Source organism: Rhinopithecus roxellana, unplaced genomic scaffold (assembly GCF_007565055.1).
Source record: "Rhinopithecus roxellana isolate Shanxi Qingling unplaced genomic scaffold, ASM756505v1 contig6035, whole genome shotgun sequence".
In the NCBI taxonomy this organism is placed as follows: domain Eukaryota; kingdom Metazoa; phylum Chordata; class Mammalia; order Primates; family Cercopithecidae; genus Rhinopithecus; species Rhinopithecus roxellana.
The window spans coordinates 13334-38269 of record NW_022144499.1 but is presented as its reverse complement, the minus strand read 5'-3'; the positions used below and the strand labels follow the sequence as shown (position 1 = coordinate 38269).

Below are 24936 nucleotides of genomic sequence, written 5' to 3'. Positions count from 1 at the left end.
ACGCCATTCTCCTGCCTCAGCCTCCCAAGTAGCTGGGACTACAGGCACCCGCCAACTCGCCCGGCTAGTTTTTTGTATTTTTTAGTAGAGACGGGGTTTCGCCGTGTTAGCTAGGTTGGTCTCGATCTCCTGACCTCGCGATCCACCCGTCTTGGCCTCCCAAAGTGCTGGGATTACAGGCTTGAGCCACCGCGCCCGGCCTAATTCTTTTTAACAGTAGAATGCTTTGAATTTCTTTGTGGCAGTCATGCTTATGGTAACATAAGTAGAAAATAACAATGATGTATTCTAAGGCCACAACTGTGGAAAGAGATGGGAATGGCCTGACCTCTTAGGTAGAAGCAGCTGGTGCATAGTGGTACCAGCACTGAGTGGAAGTCAAAAGATACGTTAGTGTCCTGGTTCCGTCACTTACTAGCTATGGAACCTTGGGAAAATTTATTTAACTTATTTGAATGTCAGTGCCCTTTTTCATAAAGATGGTACTGATATCTAGCTCTTAGGTATATGTAATGAACAAATGTGGCAAGAAATGTGAAAACATTTTGTAAACTGGAATGTGTGTATGCAAATATGGGACAAAATGAAGCACAGTGGGATTCAGTGCCTTAATACATACTGCGAGTCTTTTTTTTTTTTTTTTTTTTTAACCTTTAGTGAGTACTGTCAAGTAGTCAGTACTGACAAGAGAACAATGAGAAAGTATAACATAGGTATGTGGATTTCCAGATTGGAGTAGGGTAAGATTTAGTGGTCTATTACTGGTGACATCCTACGGGAATAGGGTGATTTGGCACCCAGGACCTCCTAATAAGATTTTAAATGTTTTGACCTCGCATAAATTTCTGTCATTGTGTACGGACTGTGTGCTAGGCAGTAAGACAGTGAATACAAAAGATGAGGGCTTATCCTAGAGTAGTAGGAACACAAAAACAAGGAAACAACAAACACATAAGTCACTACAAGTGCTTCCTATAAAGAAAACAGAAAATGTTCAATTACAGAAAATGGAGGAAGTTTGTAGTTAGGATTGGGATAGAATTGTGTAGTCAGAGAAGATCTTTCTGTGTGCCATTTAAGCTGCCATCTAGAGGCTGAGAAAAAGCAAGCCCCCTGAAATTCTGAAAGGAGGATATTCTGAACAGAGAGAAAAATGGATAACAATTGTTCATTTTGCTTTAAACATCCTCGAATAACCAGAAAACAGGGAATGGGGTAACCATCATCATCATCATTTGCAATGTGTAGAAAAGAAAATGTGCAAATGAGAATCTGGAACATTTTAGATGCTTTGTGAATAAATTTTTTTTTTTTTTTTTTTTTTTTTTTTGAGACGGAGTCTCACTCTGTCACCCAGGCTGGAGTGCAGTGGCCAGATCTCAGCTCACTGCAAGCTCCGCCTCCCGGGTTCACGCCATTCTCCTGCCTCAGCCTCCTGAGTAGCTGGGACTACAGGCGCCGCCACCTTGCCCGGCTAGTTTTTTGTATTTTTAGTAGAGATGGGGTTCCACCGTGTTAGCCAGGATGGTCTTGATCTCCTGACCTCGTGATCCGCCCGTCTCGGCCTCCCAAATGCTGGGATTACAGGCTTGAGCCACCGCGCCCGGCCAATGTTCTTATTCTTCCCGTTTTATTAAGGCTTGCTCTAGTTTTTGAAGTTATTTCTTAATTGGAAAAGATTGGCAGAGTATACCTTGCTTGCATTTATTTAAACATAAACAGAAGTTTTTCTTACTACTTTGTAATTTTATTCAACCATTTTTTTATCAGGAAAAATTTTATCAAGAAATACTTTAATTTTTTCAAGCCCTTGTTTACCTAAATGAAGTAGTTTCATCAGTGTTCTTTTTATACACAACATGGAGTACTCCACAGTTTCCTATCATGCCAGTTAATCTTCTAATAATCAAAAATTCTATAATTGGGAATAATTTAAATGTTAAATGCCCTAATGTAGCAAATTTATTTTTGTAGTGCCCTCTTACTTTTGATGGAGTTTGCAAATTAGAGTTAGGTCTTCTGAAGTAAGTGTCTTGTTGAAATATGCACCTAAGTTAATACTTTGTCTGTAAATAGGTTTCCTTTTGCCTTCCATACTCAGTTTTACAGAGTCAATAGCCTAATGAAGATAAAAACTAAGCTCCATCTAAACAGTGTATGTGAGGTTCTCTATTGAAATGTTTTGGTTTTCAGGCTGGGCACAGTGGCTTATGCCTGAAATCCCAGCACTTTTGGAGTCTGATGCGGGTGGATCACCTGAGGTCAGGAGTTCAAGACCAGCCTAGCCAACACTGTGAAACCCCATCTTTAGTAAAAATAGAAAAGTTAGCTGGGCATGGTGGCGTGCGCCTGTAATCCCAGCTCCTCAGGAGGCTGAGGCAGGAGAATCGCTGGAACGCAGGAGTGGGAGGTTGCAGTCAGCCGAGATCACGCCATTACACTCCAGCCTTGGCTCTCGAAAAAAAAAAAAAAAAAAAGAAATGTTTTGGTTTTCAATACCAGCTTCTTTTATTTTTAAATCTACCTGCTTTTAATATAGGACATTTGGATTTTTAAAATAAGTGATTAGGAAATTTTTGTGCGACTATTATTGTTATTTTATATTGAAACTCATTGTTGATATTAATATTAACAGAGTATCTCCAAGAATCTTCTCCAGAAGCATGGTGGTCATTCATCTGGGCTGGCTGATCAGCAGAGGAAAAATGCAGTAAATGGAAATGTAGATGGTAATAATTGTATTTTTTTTAAATGCATTTCCCATAATGTTTACTTGAAAACACCATCACTTATGTATTACAACAGGCAAAGGAAGGTCACTTACTAAATGCACAGTAAGAAAAAAGAAAAGTGAAAAGGTGATACATTTTATGTATTAACAGACATCCACAGGAGAGTAAATTGAGAGTGCCACTAAAGGAGCTGAATTAATAGCTGCATTTCAAGGTATTCTAAGATCTGAGGAAAGTCAGGAAATAAGAAGAAAGAAGAGAAGAGGGAATGAAGAATGAGAAAGGCAGTGAGTGCAGGGGTAAATGAAGGAAAAAGAAGGTACATATAACAGAACGTGGCAAAATAGAATAATTCCTTAGAAAAAGGAAGAAAAGGGGGCCGGGCACGGTGGCTCATGCCTGTAATCCCAGCACTTTTGGAGGCCCAGGCGGGAGAATGGCATGAACCCGGGAGGCGGAGCTTGCAGTGAGCATTCCAGTCTGGGCGACAGCACAAGACTCCATCTCAAGAAAAAGGAAGGAAAGAGTTTTAGAAAAGTGGGAAGAAGATATAGTGGGCTTCTAGCACCAAAACTTGTCAGAGAACTGGAGCAAAATTTTGAATTCTTCCTGTCTTCCTCATTGATGGAAGAACATGACCAGGCAATGCTATGTTTTATCTACCCTAGGTGAATATAAGTATGTGTGGTCATCTATGCATGTATACAATTTAAAGTCATATACAGTGAGTGTAGAACAGAACTTCTCACACTTCAATATATCATCTGGGGGCCTTGTTAAAATGCATATTCTGATTCAGCAGGCCTGGGATTCTGCATTTCTATTAAGTTCTCGGGCGATGCTGATGCTGCTGATCCTCCAGCCACACTCTGAGTGGCAATGTTAGAGACTTTTTCCTATATAGGAATGGGAAAGGAGCCACTGGGGAGCAGTTAAAACATAACAGGCTCAGAGAACAGCATGATTTTGCTTTTATTTCAGATCATGTTTCTAGCCAGAGGGGAAGTAGAAAGAGGTGAAGAAATAGAAATTATAGATGTAAGATACTATTGCTAAAACAAGAGCGGAGATGTGGTGGTAGTAATCCATAAAAAATGTGGAGTGGGAAGAAGCATGACTGCAGATGTAGAAATCTTTCACGAAGTAGATAGATTGTGAGCACGGACAGAGGGGAAAGAATGAAGTGAGCTGGTAGTTTTGAAGTTTCTGACGAGAAAATGTATACCTATCCATGGCATTGCAAATGACAGGATCTCATTCTTTTTTGTGACTAGACTGTATTCCATTGTGTATATGTACATTTTCTTTGTCCATTTTTTTGGTGTACAAATAGGTTGATTTTACATTTTGGCTATTATGAAGAGTGCTGCAATAAACATGAGAAGGCAGATATCTCTTCAATTTACTGATTCCCTTGCTTTTTAAGTATATACCTAGCAATGGGATTGCTGGGATCATATGGTAGTTCTATTTTTAGTTTTGGGTTTTTTTTTTTTTAGATGCCGAAATAAAAAAAATGCCTCCTGGTTTCAGATGATCCTCGCACATCAGCCTCCCAAGTAGCTGGGACCACAGGTGCATGCCGCCATGCCTGGCTAATTGTTTTCATTTTTGGTAGGGACAGAGTTTCACCCTATTGGCCAGGCTCGTCTCAAACTCCTGAGCTCAAGCAATCCTCTTGCCTTGGCCTCCCACAGTGCTGGAATTACAGGCATAAGCCCCACATCTGGCCTACTTTTAGTTTTTTGAGGACTCTGCACAGTATTCTCCGTGGTGGCTGTAGTAATTTACATGCCCACAATGTAGGAGGGTTCCTCGTCGTCCATGTCCTCGTCAGCACTCATTATACCCTGTCATTTGGATAAAAGCCATTTTAACTGGGGTGGTGAGATGATCTGTCACTGTTCTTTTCATTTGGATTTCTCTGGTGATCATTGCTGTTGAGTACTCAACTATGTATCTGTTTGCCCGTGGATTGCTGTTGGATAGCAGTTCAAGACATAAAAGGGCCAAGGGAAAGTGTTGTATTGCTTTTATTTCTGAACATGTTTCCAGCCAGAGGGTAAAATTATGAAATAGAAATTATTGATGTGGGATCCTACTGCTTAATGAAGAGGAAAGAAGTGGGCATAATCCATGAGAGGTATATGCAAGAAGAAAGACCACACATTGAGAGACTTTTCCAAAGACATGGGGACTGTGAAGTGGGAATGAGGGAGGAAAGAAATAAGCTATCTCAGTAGTTTTGGAGTTAGTGATGAGGACACTTGAGAGAACTTAATTCAGACAGCTTCAGTATGTTTGTACTCAGGACATTAGATTATCACTGCCCTTGAAATTATTGGGAGGAGGAGGGATTGCAGTAATTGGGGTAAACCATAGCAACTCATTGGTGTACTTTATATCACACATCAAAGGTATAAGTTAAATTTATATTAAATAATCAAATGAAACTCATTTGAACTAAAGAACTTTTACTGTTTTTGTTAAGAAAGCTATTTTTTTTTATTAAGAAAGCTATTTTTTTGTTAGATACCTGTTCCATAAAAGTACTTGAGAGACTAGGATGGTATACCCAATCACAGTAGTTTCAGAAACAAAAAAAGTACAGGATTTATTCCTCAAATAACAAAACTAATGTTTTTAATAAACGTACTGATTTTGAAATATAAAAGCTTAATACAATGAATGTGAAATTTTTATTTTTTGCAATAAATATTTACACATTGAAAGTTGCTCACACATTATTTTGTGATGTGTTTTATATACCATCTTGCATGAGTGGATCAATAAACTTTAAGACAGGGCAAACCACACGATACAATCAATTTACACATAGCAGTATCTCACCTTGTAATTTAAAAAGATGTATATTCATATTAACTTATTCTACAACTATCTGAGCTGATGAATTCGGAACAGTTTATCTGATGAGAATTGAATATGTTCAGCTTATCTTTCATCACAACTGTGTAATTCCTCAATTACAAGACAAATAGTTGAATATGATGGATACTTGTAGGATAATGGTATAAATGAATCTGATGTGTTGCAGTAACGATATGCCACACCACTCTCCCATTATCTTTGACATTTATTCTTTCACGGTCATGATTGCTATTCTTATTGAAGATCTTTTTTTTCTTCTTGTTATTGGAGTATGTGCACTTTTGTAATTTAGTTATAGTCTGTTGAAATATAATCTCACTTTTGACACCTTAACTGCATGTCTTATGAAATTTACATTATATAAAACTTTTATCTAGGGAAAGATAGAATCAGGGAAGACATCACATAGGTGTGTTAGTCTTATAAGATGAATAGAAATTTGTCAGAATAGTAGAGGACAACATTTCAGATATAAAGAACGGAGTGTACATTGATGAAGGGGTAAAGAGAAAGTCATATTGGAAATTATTAGTACTAAATAACAGGCTTAGTGTATTGTTACAAAGGTACTATTATAAAGTAAAGGAAAATATACAGTATTACTTTATCTGTTTCTTTTGGATTTTTAATTTTTTTTGTTTCTGGTGGTTTTGTTCACTGATGTTGGGTGGATGAAATTGTGAGTGAATCTATGAGATGAATGTATGGCTTGACTCTAGTGACATCTAGTGTCTTGCCAAGTGGTTTGTTGAAGTTTTGGAGAATTAGAAGTGTTTTTTAAAGAAGCAGATACCCCACTAGAGATTAAGTTTTATTTAAACTCTCATTTTATAAAAGAAAAATGTTTTTTATTCATGTTTATAAAGACTATAACTTTTATCTAACTGTTCTAAGTAGTTCATTTTAATGAAATATATGGATTTTTGAGCAGAACAAGACTTAAAATTGATATCAGAGGGAGAGCAAGACAGGCTTCAAGGATGTGAAAATAACCAGCCACAGGTTTGTAAAAATTTAATTTCACATTTCTGGTTTTCTTTGCTTTGGTAACATAACATAGTTCAAATGAAATTACCTTTGGACTTGCCTTTTAGAATCAGTTGATTATAATTTAATATTTAATTTAAAAACATTTTAATTGGTTATAAAACTGAAAATATTTTCAGAATCTATAGTGATTTACAGCTAATCTTTTCTCTTGAAAATGAAGCCAAAAGTTCCTAAATATTGTTTGCTGTTCATTTTTATAACATCCTAATATAATAAGGTAACATGAAATAATGAATTATAATTTTAAGCAGTAAAAATTATGAACAATTTAACAGTGATGGTTGCTGACTTGGGTTCATGTTAAAGGAGTTAACATGTTAAATTACTGATCACTAATACTATGATTAAAAATGTATTCTCCATTGTAAATTTTAATTGACTTTAGTATCTGTGTTCAGGGAGAGAATGGGGTCATAAAGTCAACCCAACTGCCTGTCAAGAGAACCGGACTTGCAGAATGGGAGCTTTGGTGTGAGGGTACAAACAGCAGTAACTTTCTAACTTATTTCTGTGTAGGAAATCTGTAACTATTGTTAAAATTTTTTTAAATCACTGTCATTAGTGGACTTTAGAATATATTGAAACTTGACTTAAGACTATAGTCTATATAGAATCCTACATAACACTATCATATTACAGTTTATAGTTTGAATTAAATTTTATGAATTTGGCTTTGTTTCTGATTAGTATTGATTTTGATTTCTGTGAAAAGTTTGCCTACTCATCAGTTAGTAATCTTTGGAAAAAAAGTACTCAAGTGTGCACTGTTTGTTGAGTATCACTATTTCAGGTACACTGAGATAAAATTTTCTTAAGTGAAGATGACTTTGTAATAGTGCAAATCACCTTTTAATTCATTTTTGATAAATTAAACACACAATGAATTAATCTTAGTCCAAACAAACAGTTACAAAGTTAAGACTGATGGTTGATATTTTTCCCCTATTTTAGACTAATGTAAATTAGTTTTAACTTAACTAATTACAGTCCAGTGATTGGGAGTAGATAAACACAGAATAAGAAGTTTAACAGTTAAAGTTTTATAATTTTTTAATTTTATTTTTCCATACTTGATTATTTAATGACAAAGTTATCTTTAAAACATGCACCCTGACAAAAAAGACATCTGACAAACAAAACTAGCAAATTAATCTTCCACTTTTGCATCTGCAAAAAATGTCTCAACAAACAGAAGTGAACAAGTACTGTAATAGAGAGCATAGATCTCTATATGCAGGACTCCTTTGTGTGCAAAAATAGAAGAAAATGTGGATCAAACAAGGCAAATGAGGGTGGAAAAAACTTTAAAACTCATCACAATTAAGTTAAAGCAGAGATTGAGAAAAATTTGTGAAGAATCCAAAACTTTGGATTGTTCAGAGGAAGAGCCACTATGGGAAGAAAGAAATGTAAAGAACATGCCCTCTAATTTGAAAAATAATATACGTGATTGTCAGGAAGGAATGCATCTGGAATATTCCTATGGGTAGTATTCCAGATATTTTCTGAACAAAAATAGTTCAGTCTCATAAATGTCTTTCCATTTCATTTCTATGCTGGGTCTCTGGAATATGCTTGCCAGTCACCTTCTGATTTTTTTTTTTTTAATGAAAATAAATAACAAACCAGACACTATACATGTTTTTAACACAGAGCAGTAGAATTTTTATAATGACACAGAAAATGCAAAAGCAAGGAACCCAGAAGTGGTTATCATTGAAATAAAAGAAGACCAAGAGTGTTATAGGCACATGATGAAAACAACACTAATTGCAAATTGGACATCAGAAATGTGCTGCCTCAGTGTAGTGATCCAAAAAGCCTTTTAGATTTGTGACTTACCTCCTCCAGAGAAATGAAGCATGTGAGTAAACAAAAAGGCATGGTGTTTATATTGTTACAGAAGCTTGTTCCAGAAACCATTATATCATAATTGCAGTGCAAAGAACTATAAAAGAATAGAACTTGGATTAGAAGTTCTCCACCACATAGTGACAGAACATCAAAAGTACATCTGGAAGAACAGTTACAGCACAATATACAAAGACTGAAGAATGAAGTAGGCATATTAAAACTAGAGTACCTGACTTCGAAGAAAGAAAAAGTTCAACTTGAAACTTAGAGAAAGACTTAGAGGATCACTTGCTGCTACGTGTTTTTTTCTCTTGATCAATTATTTGGTGCATTCTACTTTTTTACTTATGAAAAGCTCTTGTGTAAATTGAGGCTACTAAATACATAATTTTCTGTGGAAATAGATTATTTTTCTATCTAAATGACAGAAGTTCAGGAAAACATTCTATAGTCTTTGTTTCTTAATCAATCCAAGTCTATCTATCAGTTTTTTAAGTGGCATTGGGACTGGGAAACTAATCTATCCATGCACCATGGATATGGATACTTCTGAAGTAGAGTAAGCATATAGGAAATTGCTTAAAGAATGTAATAAGCTCTAGGACTGAATTTTTCCCTACAGTCTTGAGGATGAATTGCACTTAGTTAATAAAGTGGGAAATCAGTGGGAAAGAAGCACAATGACTGAGAAATGATATAAAAATGTACCTATCCATGAGAGTTGGAACAAATATTCATAGTCAAAGGTGTATGTTGTATGTTGCGCTTTCAGGTGTGCAAGTTGATTCATTTAACTCATTATGTTGGGGCTTATAATTTTACCGTGAACACCTTAAATATGTTTGAAAACAAATATGTATAGATACCTCCATCTATTTTTCTTTTTTCTTTTTTCTTTTTTTTTTTTTTTTTTTTTGAGTTGGAGTCTCGCTCTGTCGCCCAGGCTGGAGTGCAGTGGCATGATCTCGGCTCACTGCAAGCTCCACCTTCCGGGCTCACGCCATTCTCCTGCCTCAGCCTCCCGAGTAGCTGGGACTACAGGTGCCCATCACCACGCCCAGCTAATTTTTTGTATTTTTAGTAGAGACGAGAGTTCACTGTGTTAGCAAGGATGGTCTCGATCTCCTGACCTTTTGATTTGCCCGCCTCGGCCTCCCAAAGTGCTGGGATTACAGATGTAAGCTACCGCACCTGACCACCTCCCTCCATCTATTTTTGTAATCACCACTTTTACATGTTTCTGTCGAATCAGATCTTAATGTGATTTTGTTTAATAGAGTATGATAAATTTTAGCATGATAACTTTATCATATAAATACCATAGATTCTCAGCCAAGAATTTAGTTTTTGACTCCAAAGTAGAAACCTGGTTTCTGTACACCAAGTTTTAAAGATAGACAAAAATCTGGTGATACCCACCTTTAAAAGTAAAAGTAGATGAGACCTCTCAGCCCCTGGTGAGGCATTAAGTTACTTTCCCAGAGTGATACTTTGAATTCTTGTAATAAATTTGATGAATTTATCAGGTAATTTATCTGACTCGGCATTATGAAATAGCATTATTGGTTTTTGTGCCATAAAATGCTAGGAAATGCCACTTTAGGAGCTTTGGATGAGTCATTTAATCTTTTTTGATAACAGGGCTAAAGTAGATAATTACACTGTCTGTTCTCCAGCTATAAAATGTCATGGTTAGTGAATGTGAAATTTGGAAAGCATCTCATTTTCCAGGACTCTACTAGCACCTCAGCAGTTTCACTCTGCTGCTTCTGTGGTTTCAAATTTTGGTTCCTGTATTTCAGCAGGCACCTTCACCGTTTTGAAGTCCTAGGATCCGAATGAAAAAAGAAAGATAAAAGACAGTGGGGAAAGCTTACCCTAGAGAGGGAAAAGCTTCCTTTCTGTTCCTGAAGCCCCACAACGTCACATCCTCTAAATCTGGCCGTTCAGTGTAAACTCCTGGAGGTAAAAATAGAAGAGGACAGATTTCATGGCTTTCTCCGTTTGTTTCTCTATTTCTGCTCATCACAAAATGGTGAAAATTTATATTAGCAAAGAGTGGATGGGAATAAAAGCACAAATTTGGAATGGACCCTTTATGAAAGTTTGGAAAATTTTGTTGTATTCACTCAAACAGAAATGAGTTAGACTTTATATGAATTTCAATGGAAAAATTATAACTTATACTAATAATTATATAATGATAAAATGAAAGTCCAAAATATTTTAATGACTATTATCATGACAGACTGAGTCAAGCGACAAAATGAATGAACAATTTATTCTATTGGATAAAATAATGACATTTATTCTCAGTGTCACACTTTCATTGAAGGTTGCAGAAAAAATGAGAAAGTGCAGAAATAAGAAAATGGAAGTGTCAAGAAACCTACATGCTGATGACAGTGACAATGATGATGATGATGATGATGAATTAATTCAAAAAAGAAGGGGCAGAAAATCTGATAATCATCAGTTTCCCAGGCAGAAGAGTGAAGAGTACAATAGGTAAGCCTATAGCAATATTTGATAGTGCATTATTATTATTGTACTATCAAATGAATTCTAATTTCAAATAATATGCATGATTAATGAATTTTTATACTTTCACCGGGAATATTCTGTCTTGCGTGGTAATCAGAAAAATGCAAATTAACAAGCAATTAGATACAGTTTTTCCAAGCATATTGGTATTTTATTAAAACATAACTAGTGTGGGCAAATGTGAAAAAAAGTTCTCTCATACACTTATTTGGTAAATTTTTATTGAAGGGTAATTTAATAGCATGTATCAAAATTTCAAATATGTCATTCCTTTCACGTGTCAGCTTTACTTCTGAGACTGGATCCTGAAGGAAATACGACTTTACACATACACACAAGTTATGGACATTTATTACGTGTTATATATAATATACAATTGGCCAACATATATATTCTGATATATGTATCTGTGTGTGTGTGTGTGTATGTTGCCCTACTGTATGTTATATATATATGTTGGCCTATTGTATGTTATATATATATATGTTGGCTACATGCATATAGACATGCATACATGCATGCATATATGTCTTATGTATTTCTATGTGTATGTTTGTAACATGTTTATGAAACATCTTAAGTATAACAAAAGTATGTTAAGGATATTAATATATATTACATAGTTATATATATTAAGAATTTTCATTATAGCATTGTCATATCAAAAAGCTGGAGATAGTCTAAAATCCTATTAATAAGGAAATGGCTAAATTGTGATACCCATTAAATAATGTAGTATGCAAGTCTCTTTTAAAACTGAAGTTGGATCTATAGTATACTGATTATTTCATCAGTTAAGTATATTTACAACATTTAGTTTGATAACAAAACTTAAGTAAATTTTGTCAGAATATAATGTTGTAATTTCTTAATACTTGTAATATCTATTGAGTTGCAAAAGGAAACTACATGCTACCTTGGCACTTTACGTTACCCACAAAATTGCTAGTTACGACATTTGCTTTTTCGTTCTCAATGCATGAGTGCTCAAATATTGAATTCTCAGAATAATCTGAATATTCCCAAGGGATTGCACATGGGGATCTGTATTCCATGTAAATATTCAGCGCATTGGTAAAACTTGTTAAACTATATCAAAGGATCTTTGATCTGCCGAGTCAGGAGTTGACCAGTTTTTTCCTGTAAAGAGCCAGATAGTAACTATTTTAGGCTTTCTGGACCAGAAGTTCTCTGACATCTTTCACAGACAATAAACGAATAGGTGGCACTGTGTTCCAAGAAAACTGTACTTACAAAAACAGGCAGTGGGCTGAATTTGGCTCACAAGTACTGATTTGCTGACTCCTGTGCCAAACCAGGGTGCTGCTAATGCAGTGAACCTCCTGTTTAGAGGCACTCTGAATGCCTGCCATTATCCTTTTAAAAGACATTTCAGCATGCACGGCACCATATTTTACCACAGTGACTTCCTATGATATAATTTACAAAAATTCAGTTGACAAAATAAGATTATTTGAATTTTCATCTCATAGAATTTAATATTTTAATATGACAAACCATTTTGTATATTTGATAGTGTAAAATATCTCAGAGTTGGGTGATTTTTCTCAGGTAGGAAATACTGCCCTTTAGCCTTTCTGTGGTCTTTATTTATAAGCATGAGCAAAATTATAACCAGCTTTATAATACAGAAATGTTCAAGGGGTTTCTAGTTCTATAATTTTATGATGTTATTTATTACCTTTGTCTGGCTTTTAAAATGCCATATATATGTAATTCTTAAAAACTATTAAGGTGTTAAAACACACCACGTAATTAATCCTTAATCATTATGAAAGGATTGAAAAATACAGTTTGACAAGAAGAAAATTAGATCATGCATGATAATGCCACGTGGGCATGATGTCCTTAAAATTAAACTGCTTGTACTCATGGACTCAAGTTTCCTTTCCATTCACTCTTGAACTCACTGCCATAATTTTCACTCTCACCACTCTCCAGAATTGTTATTCTCTATGTTGTCACTGATTTTTCACTGTAACACATCTAGATATAATTTTTTAGATCTCATTTTGTGTAACCTATCAACAATACTTTCACTTTCTTCACTGGCTCTCAGAATCTCACTCTCTGGCCTAGATTTTCCTCCTGACTTTCTAGTCCATCCATCTTAGCCTGTTTTGGTTACATCTCCTCGTCTTCTACCTTTCACAGATTAAAGTGACCCAGGGCTCAGTTCTTGAGGTTTTATCTTCTGACTTTTACCAGCTTGCATATGCTAATGATTTTCAAATTTATATCTCCAGCCCATTTCTCTCCTTAATTTCAGACCTATGTATCAGCCTGTCTACTTGACATCTCTCCTTGATTAGCTATTAGGTATGTCAAATTTATCAGGTCCAAAATCTGGTTACTGATGTTCTTCCTCCTGCCTGCCCCTTATGTAGTCCAGTTGTTCCATTAATAACAACTCTTGCAAATGCTCTGCCTAGTGTCCTCCTTGACTCACACCTTCTCTCTCTCTCTCTCCCTCCCCCGACCCCCATCATGACACTCCACAGCTAAGATGTTGACAGATCTCATCAGGTCTAACTTCACAATATATCCAGAAACCCAGCACATCTTTCATGTCCAAGCCACTCCACTATCATGTGATTGGCCATCTAGAGTAGTGTAATAGACTGCTAATAGGTCTTTCTGTTTCTCCATGTTTAATCCTCTTTTCATCAATTATTTACCCAGTGAACCTATTAAAACATGTCACATTATGTCACTCTTTTGGTTAAAAACTTCTAGTTGCCTCCCATTTCACTCAAAATATATGCCAAATTTTCTCCTAATACTCCAAAGGAACCACAGGATCTGACTTCTTATTTTCCTGACTTATGCTTCTGCCTTTCTCCTCTTTCCAGTCTGCTGCAGCCACACGGAACTTCTTTCTATTTTGTGAACACACTCTGCATCCCTCTGTACTGGGCAGTTGACTCTATGGAGTGCTTTTGCCTTAGATATCCTCCTTGCTTACTCTTTCCATTTCTTCAGTTCTTTCCTTAAAAGCCACTCTCTCAGCAAGGTCTTATCCAGTCATCCTAATATTTTCGCCACCTTGCCCCTCTTGCACATGAACATTCCTTTTTTCTGTTTCAGTTGTTCCTCTCTAACATACTATATATTTTGCTTCTGCTGTTAGTTGTTTTGTTTACTTGGCGCTCATGAGTAGGATTTTGTCGTCACTGTGTTTTTCATTGCCTAGGAAGGGACCTAGCATATAATAAGTAGCAACTCAATAAATGTTTACCGAATGAGTGAGTAGAGTTTATCCTGGTGTATGGTTTTAAACACTAATACTCACTTAAAATACAGTTTGACATGGGTTCATTCTGACAGTTTTACCTGGCAATTATATGCCCTTTTTGGATTCTTTGGACTCTTTTTAATGAGCTATACTCTCTGTATAAATGGTTTTCTAATTCGGGAGCACACCCCAATATTGTGGTCACTCAGCTTTTCTTATTAGAAATAGATACTATGCTAAAAGTTTCTAATAAAATCATTCTATTTTCAAACAAAATTCTGTCTAATCAGAATAATGCTAATTTGAACAATACATAAAGACACACAGGTATTTTAAAAATAAGTGTTTTTCCCTTTAAGGTAATTTCACAGTTTGTTTCAGGTTATATGTGCTTCATGGTATTTTGAAAACTTAATTCAAATGAAACATATGAACACAAAAACTGTGGCACAAATCCAACTGTGACCCCATGTCTAAGAGTCATTGCTTGCAGGCAGTGGCTCCAGCCTTTTAGTGTAGCGTTCAAGTTTAGTGTAGCATTCTTCTCTCAGCGTTTACTTTCATGTGTTTTACACTTTACCTTTCAAGTTCCCAGGAAACAACTGGATGCCACGTGCCTAATCCCTGTGCTCACGTTCTGTTCTCTATGTAGAATGTTTTTCTCCTACTGTGTCTGGTTTTGTTTTTTGTTTGTGTGTTTTTTTGTTTGTTTTGGCCTGGTGAGCTCCTCTTGTCTTTTGCCTCTTCCATAAAGTCTTCCTCATGCTCAGATATAATTTTTTCTAGATCAGCTCTTACGTATTGCGTTGTGTCATAATTACCTGTTACCTGTTTTGCTTTTTTTTCTGAGACAAAGTCTAGTTTTGTTGCCCAGGCTGGAGTGCACTGGCACTATCTCAGCTCACTGCAACCTCCACCTTTCAAGTTCAAGTGATTTTCATGCCTCAGCTTCCAAAGGATTATAAGTGTATACAACCACGCCAGCTAATTTTTGTATTTTTAATAGAATCAGGGTTTTTCCATGTTTGCCAGGCTTGCCTCAAGTGATCACCTGCCTTGGTCACCCAAAGTGCTAGGATTACAGGTGTGAGCCATCATGCCCGGCCTGGTTACCTGTTTTTGTTTTGTTTGTTTTGTTTTGTTTTTGAGATTGAGTCTTGCTCTGTCACCTAGGCTGGAGTGCAATGGTACAATCTTGGCTCAGTGCAACTTCTGATTCGAGCAATTCTCCTGCCTCAGCCTCCCAAGTAGCTGGGATTACAGGCACCCGCCACCACGCCTGGCTAATTTTTTTTTTTTATTTTTAGTAGAGTCAAGATTTCACCGTCTTGGCCAGGCTGGTCTTGAACTCCTGACCTCATGATCCACCCACCTTGGCCTCCCAAAATGCTGGGATTAGAGGCGTGAGCCACTGTGCTCGGCTGATTACCTTTTTTTATTTAAAGCTGGGAATATACATTTCTTTGGATATGTTGGTAGTTCAAATTGGTTTTTGAATTAGTAAATAAATTGAGATGGAGAAGAGTATGAATTTCACAATAATTTTTTTATTCTTTGTAAGTAGAATTATTAGAAAACATTGGGTTTTTAGTGGATTTTTTAAAGTAGTGATCATCCCTTGCATGTGAAGGAAGTAAAGAAAAATGAAAATTTAAAAAATACACCTCAAAAGAACCGGTCATTACACCAGTGTTTGAGAAGGCCAATGTACTTACTGGTCTTCTACCCAGTCTAGAAGACTGGCAGTCTTCTATAAAAATAATGATAGCAGTTTTAGTGAAATGGTTAAGGATGAAGGAGGATAAAATCTCTAATTTTCTTATCTCCCTGTGAAGGAATACTAGCAGTGATTACTTTATCTGGAAATAAACTAGTGTAGACAGCCTAATCTAGAGAATAGTCAACTGTATCAATGCTGCTGGAAGACTGATTAAGATGATGATTAGTGCCCTTGTCAAGGAGGAGTTTCAGCTGGTTGCCATGGAACCCTGACTGTAGTGCTAAACACAGACAACTCCTGAGAGAACTTTGACTGCAAAAGGAAGTAGAGAAATGAATGGGTGACAAGTAAAGAAGAAGAATGTGAGATTCAAGGGACTTTTGTTTCATTTTCAATTTTAAAATGGAAACTGTTAGAGTATTTTTGTTTGTTGTTTGGAATAATCCAGTAGAGAAGAAATGTGTTTTTGGAATTTAGTTTTGTTTGCATGTGTGAGCCTTGGAAAGTTTGATCCATTCTCTTTTAATTATTTATAGTAAATCAATTCTTACAATTTCTATTCACGTATCATTTTATTGGAAGAGGTTTTTCTTTCAGAACTCGTTTAGAAATGGAATATTTTAATGTAATGGTATGTGAAAATGATGACCTAAAAGTTAAACTCACATGCATATATTTTTAGAATCTGTAATAATAAACATACAAACACTTGAGTCATATTGAATAGAATTTAAACATTCCTTGATGATTTATGTATCACAGTACCTTTGAAAGTAGCATCACGAATAGCTGTGCTTTAGCAAGGTACTCTGAAGTAAGAGGTGTGTCACCTTTAAGGTTTTTCAGATTGTGGGGAGGGGGAGGCTTTCTAATGAATAATAGAAAAGCAAACTCCTGAAAAAATTCATTGCAGACTGTTACTTTTGGATTGTGTAGTTCAAAGGTAAAAAAAAAAAAATGTTTCCCTGGACCAACCAACAGAATCTTTGACATGTATTGTACACTCAGTTAGTGTTGGTTGAATGCATGAATAGTTGAAAGGATGAATGAATGTTTTTTGGTGAATTTCTTTAGAGAAACCAAATTTTCAGATTACTAAAAGGTTTCCAAAACTGCATAGGTATAAAATCTTACTTTAAAACATTGCAAGACTCAGAGATTATTATTTGTAGTCATAGATAATATTAATTCATCTGCTATTATATTACTTGTAAACACTTGAAAATAAATATTACTTTTATAGCGTATTATAGAGTATCCTGAAACACGTATTTTGGAGCCAGAGTTCTTGGGTTTGAATGCTTAGTCTGTTACTGACCAGTTTTATGGGCCTGGGCAAATTATATGGCTTTTCCTTGCGTACTTTCTTTTCTTTTTTTTTTTTTTTTTTTGAGGCAGAGTCTCGCTCTGTCGCCCAGGCTAGAGTGCAGTGGCCGGATCTCAGCTCACTGCAAGCTCCACCTCCCGGGTTTACGCCATTCTCCTGCCTCAGCCTCCCGAGTAGCTGGGACTACAGGCGCCCACCACCTCACCCGGCTAGATTTTTGTATTTTTTAGTAGAGACGGGGTTTCACCGTGTTAGCCAGGATGGTCTCGATCTCCTGACCTCGTGATCCGCCCATCTCGGCCTCCCAAAGTGCTGGGATTACAGGCTTGAGCCACCGCGCCCGGCCTTTCCTTGCCTACTTTCTTCCTGTATTAAATGCCTAGTAAGTTACCTACTACACAGAACTGTTGGGAGGATTCAAGACACTTAAACACTTGTACAGTGTTTAGAATAACAGTACCTGCACAGTATGTCCTGAAAAGCTCACCAATGTCATCATTTAAATGAGGGTTTCTGTTACATAATTAATATTTATCACATAAGTCTTAGTACCAATTAAAGCTTGTTTGTATATGAAAGGGCAACAAGGCCTGGCACAGTGGCTCACGCCTGTAATCCTAGCACTTTGGGAGGCCAAGGCAGGTGGATCACCTTAGGTCAGGAGTTCAAGACTAGCCAAGCCAACGTGGTGAAACCCCGTCTCTACTAAAAATACAAACAATAAATAAATACATAAACTGGGAGTGGTGGCAGGCACCTGTAATTCCAGCTACTCAGGAGGCTGAGGTAGGAAAATCACTAGAACCCTGGGGGTGGAGGTTGCAGTGAGCCGAGATCACGCCTTTGTACACTGGCCTGGGCGACAGAGTGAGACTCCATCTCAAAAAAAAAAAAAAAAAAAAAAAAATGGAGTGGGGGCAACAAGAGAAAAAACTAGTGTGTTATATATATTTTTTCTATGAAGTAATACAAGTAACATGTTTCTTTTTCTTTGGCTGTCAGAAAACTTGATCTAAACTTAATTTTTTATATTAGTAATAATATATTTTATTTGTCCTATAATGCTACCCTTTCCATTTATGGTTTTATCCCCTTGTAGAAAATAATTGTATTTTATGTCACCTGTGAAAAATTTCCTGTAAACTTTATGAATAGGAGAGAGAAATTACAAATACAGAGGTTTTATTTAAGAAGTAGTTATAGATATTCTTCGTATTTTACATATTTACTATTTGCCTGATTGGAATTTTTTGGTTTTTTTTTTTTTTTTTTTTTAGGCTTGCAAGGAAAACCTCTAATGAAAAGAACAAGGTATTGTAAAAGTAAATTTTCAAGGATGTTGTTGAAAATCCCTTATTAAAGTTCACTTAAAAACAGAAAATCCTTTGTTGTAAAGACATTGGCTTTCAAAAAGCAACAGCAAAACCATTCATAAAGGTACCCTTTTAAGCAAAGTCAGTTATTTTAAGAAGTACTTTGGTTTTCCTCATAGAAAAAGATGAATAGTTCCCACTGGTGTACATTTAGTATTTGCCATAAATGTTTGGTAGACATTTTGAAACAGTGTTATTTATTATAGGTTAAAAGAGATCTGTGTTCCAAGGATGACCTCAATGACATGATTTGGTCACCTGAAACATCCTCAGAGGATGATGACTTGCCTTATTCCAATGATAACAACTTTATATTATTCATTGAACAACATGGAATGGAGCATAAAGGTAGGACCAATGCATAAATATAAGGCTTTTTCCCTATCCTGTAGTAATGTATGCACACATTGCTTAGCACCGTACCATAGATCACTGATGTGTTACAGGGATGTTCATCTCAGAAATCTGCCTTTACCCAGGGTCAGGTTGTCATTATCTCATACCTTGAATACTGTGATAACCTTATAACTCTTTTCCCTACTTCCCCACCTTCCAAAACCATGGTCTATTCTGCAACCATAATTATATACATTTTTAAAATTCACATCTGATCACGTTACTTGCTTGCTTAACACCCAGCTGCCACTTGTCATTGCTATAAGGTAAAGATGACAATGCTCTAGCTTTATACTACTTCATTTCACACCCTTGTTTCTCTCTATGTCACAGCCAGTGCCCAGGTGTTTGCTCCTACAATCCTTAGCTTTAGTGAAATATAGTTGATATATGTTAAAGTGCACATATGTAAGATGTATAATTTAGTAAGTTTTGACAGGTGTATACACCAGTGAAACTGTCACCATAATCAACACAGTTATCATATCCATTACCCACAAAAGTGTCCTTTGCTGCCTTATGTTCCCTTTTTAGAAAAACTGCTAAATTGTTTTCCAAAAGATGTGTACCATTTTGTATTGTCATCAGCAGAATAGGACAGTTGCAGTTGCTGCATTGTTACACTAAGTACTGCAGTATTTATTTGTAGCCATTCTCATGGATGTGGTTACTGTGCATGATCCTAATGACTAAACATGTTAAACATCTTTCTATGGTTTCATTTGCCATCTGTATATCCTCTTTAGTGAACTATGTTTTCACATCTTTTTCCATTTACAAAATTAGATTGATGTTTTCTTGCTTGTTTAATTTTAATAGTTCTGGATACTATTACTTTACAAGAACATTTTTTCCAGTCTGTAGGTTGACTTTATTAATAGTGTCTTTTGAAGAGTTTTAAATTTTGAAGAACTTGTTTAGTTACAGAGTTTGCATTTTATGTCGTATCTAAGAAAACTTTGCCTAGCACAAGTAATTTTCTCAAAAATTTTATTCTGTGCATCATTCTAGAGGTCTTATAGTTCTGGGTGTTACATTTAAATGCATGTTTCATTTTGAGTTTATTTTTGTATATAGAATGAGGTATAGATTCAAGTTAACTTTTTGGATCTGAATAGCCAGTTGTTTGAGCACTATATGTGGAAATGGCTATCCTTTCTCTACCACATTGCCATCCTGCCTGCCTTTGTCAGAAATAAACTGGTTGCCTATATGTCATCTATTTGTGGACTTTCTATTGAATTCTATTAATTCAGTGCTCCTCAAATTATGGTAGGGTTACTTCCTGATAAATCCACCCTTTCAGTCAAAAGCTAAGTAATACTTCATTAAACCCATTGTAAAATTAATAAGTTAAACCACCTGAAGTTGGGGACTGTCTGTATTTGACTTTCTTTATATAGGTTGAGCATCCCTAATTCAAAATCCCAAATCTGAAATGCTGTAAAATCCACAATGTTTTCATTGTCAGCCTGATCTCACAAGTGGAAAGTTCCATAACTGAGCTCATGTGCACAAACTTTGTTTCATTCAAAAATTACAAAATATTTAAAATTACTTTCAGAGGCCAGGTGTGGTGGCTAATGCCTGTAATCCCAGAACTTTGGGAGGCCGAGGCAGGAGGATCACTTTTGGTCAGGAGTTCAAGATCATCCTGGCCAACATGGCAAAACCCCATCTCTACTAAAAATACAAAAATTAGTTGAGCATGGTGATGCACACTGTATTCCCAGCTACTCAGGTGGCTGAGACAAGAAATTGCTTCAACTTGGGAGGCAGAGGTTGCAATGAGCCATGATCTCACCACTGCACTCTGGCCTGGGTGACAGAGAAAGACTGTCTTAAAAATTAGAATAATAAAATAAAGTCAGATTACCTTCAGGCTTTGTGTATGAGGTGTATATGAAAAATAAGTGTATTTTGTGTTTAGACCTGGGTCCTGTGTCCTAGAGATCTCATTATGTATATGCAAATATTCCAAAATCCAAAATCTGCAATACTTCTGGTCCCAAGCATTTTTAATAAGGGATACTCATCCTGTACCAGTGGCACATTGTTTTGATTACTATTGATTTATAATAATTCTGAAAATCACTTTTCAGATTTTGTTATTGGTTCTGTTTTGGCTCTACTAGATCCTTTGCATTTCCACATCGATTTGTCAGTTTAAAAAAAAAGTCTGCTGGCTTGGGATTGATTAGGTTGGGATTGTGTTGTATTTACAGATTATGGAGAATGGACATCTTAACTATAATGAATCTTCCTACTCCTGAAGAAAGTGTATGTCTCCATTTATATAGGTTATATTTAATTTTCTCAGTAATATTTTGTAGTTTTTAGTATATAGGTCTTTTTATGTTTTATCAGCTGTTTATTTCAGTTTTTGATATAGTCATAAATGATATTTTTAAAATTTTACTCTATCACTAGTATACAGAAATACAGTTGGTTTTTGTATGTTGATTTTGTATAGTCCAGTCTTGCTAAACTCACCTATTAGTTCTGGTACATTCTGGGTAGATTTGATCAGATTTTCTACATAGACCAAAGATTATCAAACCTTTTCTTTCTCAGAGTACCCTCTTATTAAAGACTTGTGGCAAAAGGGGTTTCTCTTGTAGCTGATAGACTCTACCATTGTAGTATGAGAGCAGCCATAGACAACCTGTACATTAATGAACACAGCTGTGCTCATTGACGAAGACAAGAAGCTGGTCCACAGATTAGAGTTTACTCAAACCTATTGTGTGGTTATGGTTGTGTATAAAGATAGTTTTATTTATTTTTTCAACTGGGATGACTTTTATTTCTTTTTCTTGCCTGACTGTGCTAGCTAGAGTCTTCAGAACAATGCTGCATAAAAGCAGTGAAAGCAGACATTCCTGTGTTGTTGTTCATCTTCTGGGAAACATACTCAGTTTTTCACCATGATACATGTTAGCTGAAGGTTCATCATAGATGCTCTTTATCTTGCTGAGGAAGGTCCCTGGATTCTTATTTTGCTGAGACTTTTTCATTTTTACAAAATCAGAAATGAGTGTTGAATTGTATCAAATGCCTCTATCTGTTGAGATGATTCTATGGATCTACTGTTTTCCATTGTTAATCTGGCAGATAACAATGATGTTTGAATGTTAAGCCGACCCTGCAGTCCTGGGAAAAAAACCCATTTGTTTATGATGTATTGTCCTTTTATTATACTATTGGATTCCACTTTCTAAAGTAGTTATGATAAAGTGTTTATTGGTTTATTGTAAAAACTTTATTAGACCAGTTTTATGTTCACAGCGAAATTGAGAGAAAGGTACAGAGACTTTTTGAATACCTTCTACCTGCACACATATGTAGCCTCCCTCCTTATCAGTAACCCTTCCATAGTGGTACAGTTGCTATAATGGATGAGCCTACATTGGCACATCAGAATCACCTGCAGCCCGTAGTGTGCATTGTACGCTGGTGCTATACATCGTATGGCACCAAGGTACACTGACTTGAATGCGTGTCATATACGTTATTTTCACCTCCCTAAACATCCTCGGTACTCTACCTGTGTATCTTTTCCTGCCATCCCTCACCCTCTGGCAGCCACTGATCTTTTTACCGTATCCGTAATTTTATGTTTTCCAGAAAGTCGTATAGTTGGAATCATACAGAAAGTAGCCTTTTTAGGTTGGCTTGGTAATATGCCTGTATGGTTCCTTCATGTATTTTCATGGTTTGATTGGTCATTTCTTTTTCGCATGGAGTAATATTCCTTTGTTTGACTGTTTAACCACAGTTTATTCATTCACCTATTGGAAGATGTCTTGGTTGTTTCACAATTTGGTTCAGTTTTTACATTCATGCTCATGAGGGAGGTTTTTTTAACTGGTAGTATCATTGTCTGGTTTTGGTTCAGGATAATGCTAACATTATACAGTGAGTTGAGATGTACTCCTTTTTGTTTCTTTTTTCACAGTTAGTGTTGAACTGTATTGTTTCTTCTGAAAATATTTGGTACAATTCATCAGCATAGCTAGCTGAGCCTGGAGTTTTCTTTGTTGGAAGATTTTCTACTATAACTTTATTTGCCTCATGTCAGTTTTGTTACACTGATGATCTTAAGCCAATCCGATGTTCTAATTAGTACACTGTGTGTGCGTGTGTTTGTGTGTGTGTGTATGTGTGTCTATATATGTCCTTTGATTTTGTGTAATTTTTGTGTTTAATTCTTATGGGTACTTAATAGGTGCTTATATTTATGGGATAAATGAGACATTTTGACATAGGCTTACAATGTGTAATAATCACATCAGGGTTAATTGGGGTATCCATTAAATCAAACATTCATCATTTGTTTGTTTAATGAACATTCCAAGTGTACTTCCTCAGGTATTATAAAATGTACAACAAATTATCACTGACTATAATCACATTATTATGCTCAAATGCTAGATTTTATAGGCTACATCTAATTATATTTTGTTTGCATTAAGCATTCTCATTTTCCACCACCGTTACATTCTTCCTAACCTTTGGTAACAATTCTCCTACTCACTAATCATATGAAAATAATTGTTCTAATTTTTCACTCCCAGACGTGAGTGACAATGACAACATGTGAAGCTTTTCTTTCTGTGCCTATATTATTTTACTTGACATAAAGTTCTCCAGTTCCATCCATGTCATTGCAAATAACAGGGTCTGATTGTCTTTTTATGGCTGAACAGTACTCCATTGTGTATATATACCACATTTTCCTTATCCATGTGTCTGTGAACAAAGATTGATTCTAAATCTTGGCTATTGTGAAGAGTCCTGTTATAAACACGGGAAGCCAGACATCTCCTCAATATACCAGTTTCCTTGTTTTTGAGTATACACCTAGCAACGGAATTGCTAGATGGTATGGTGGCTCTTAGTCCTTCTGAGGGCCCTCTATACTGTTCTTCACAGTGGCTGTCCTAAATTTACATTCTCAGCAACAGTGTAAAAGAGTCCCCCTTACTCCACATTCTACTAACATTTATTAGTAACTCATTTGGATAAAAGCCATTTTAACGAGTGAGATGATATCTCACTGTAGTATTGATTTGCATTTCTCTGGTGATCCGTGAAACAGAGAACCTTTCCATATGCCTGTTTGCCATTAGATTGTCATTGGATAGTAGTTCAAGACAAAACAAGGCCAAGGGAAAGTGCCATTGTGCTTTTATTTCTGATCATGTTTCTCCTCACAGGGGAAATAGCAAAAAGATTAAGAAATAGAAGTCATCAATATGTAAGATACTAGTGTTAAATGGAGAGGAAAGAAGTGGTGGGGATGATTTATGAGGGATATAATACAAGGGGAAGAATGAAGACCACAGATTGAGAGACTTTTGCCAGAGCAGAAGGATTGTGAAGGGGGAAGGAGGGAGGAAGGAAAGAAACTATCTTAGTCGCTTTGGAATTAATGATGAGGACACTTGAGAGAACTTACTTGAGATGGCTTCTGTATATTTGCACTTAATCAGGACATTAGGTTATCACTGCCCCTAAAGATTACTGTAAGCAGTGCAAGGGAGTGCAAGTATTGGCGTAAACCACAGCGACTCATTTCTCTACTCCATATCACACATCAAAGATACAGGTTTTGTTGATATTAGTTAATCAAATTTCATTTGAACTAAGAAATATTGGCTTTTTTTTGAGCAAGTTATTTTTGTCAGAAACCTTTTTTTCAGAGATTAGCATGGTATGCCAAGTCAAACTAATTTTAGAAACAAAACGATTATAGGATTCGTTTCTTGAATAACAAAACTAATACTTTCAAT

At 35.9% G+C, this 24936-nt stretch overlaps 1 protein-coding gene across 1 annotated transcript in view; it reads left to right on the top strand.

Moving 5' to 3' along the window:
* Positions 1–19524, top strand: part of LOC115896207 (ankyrin repeat domain-containing protein 62-like) — a 43459-nt gene extending 23935 nt beyond the window's left edge. The window contains exons 7-11 of the mRNA XM_030926592.1: positions 6553–6623; positions 10861–11033; positions 18650–18683; positions 18952–19093; positions 19475–19524. Of these exons, the coding sequence (XP_030782452.1) occupies positions 6553–6623; positions 10861–11033; positions 18650–18683; positions 18952–19093; positions 19475–19524 (470 nt within the window). The remainder of the gene's footprint in view (positions 1–6552; positions 6624–10860; positions 11034–18649; positions 18684–18951; positions 19094–19474) is intronic.
* Positions 19525–24936: the final 5412 nt, after the last annotated feature.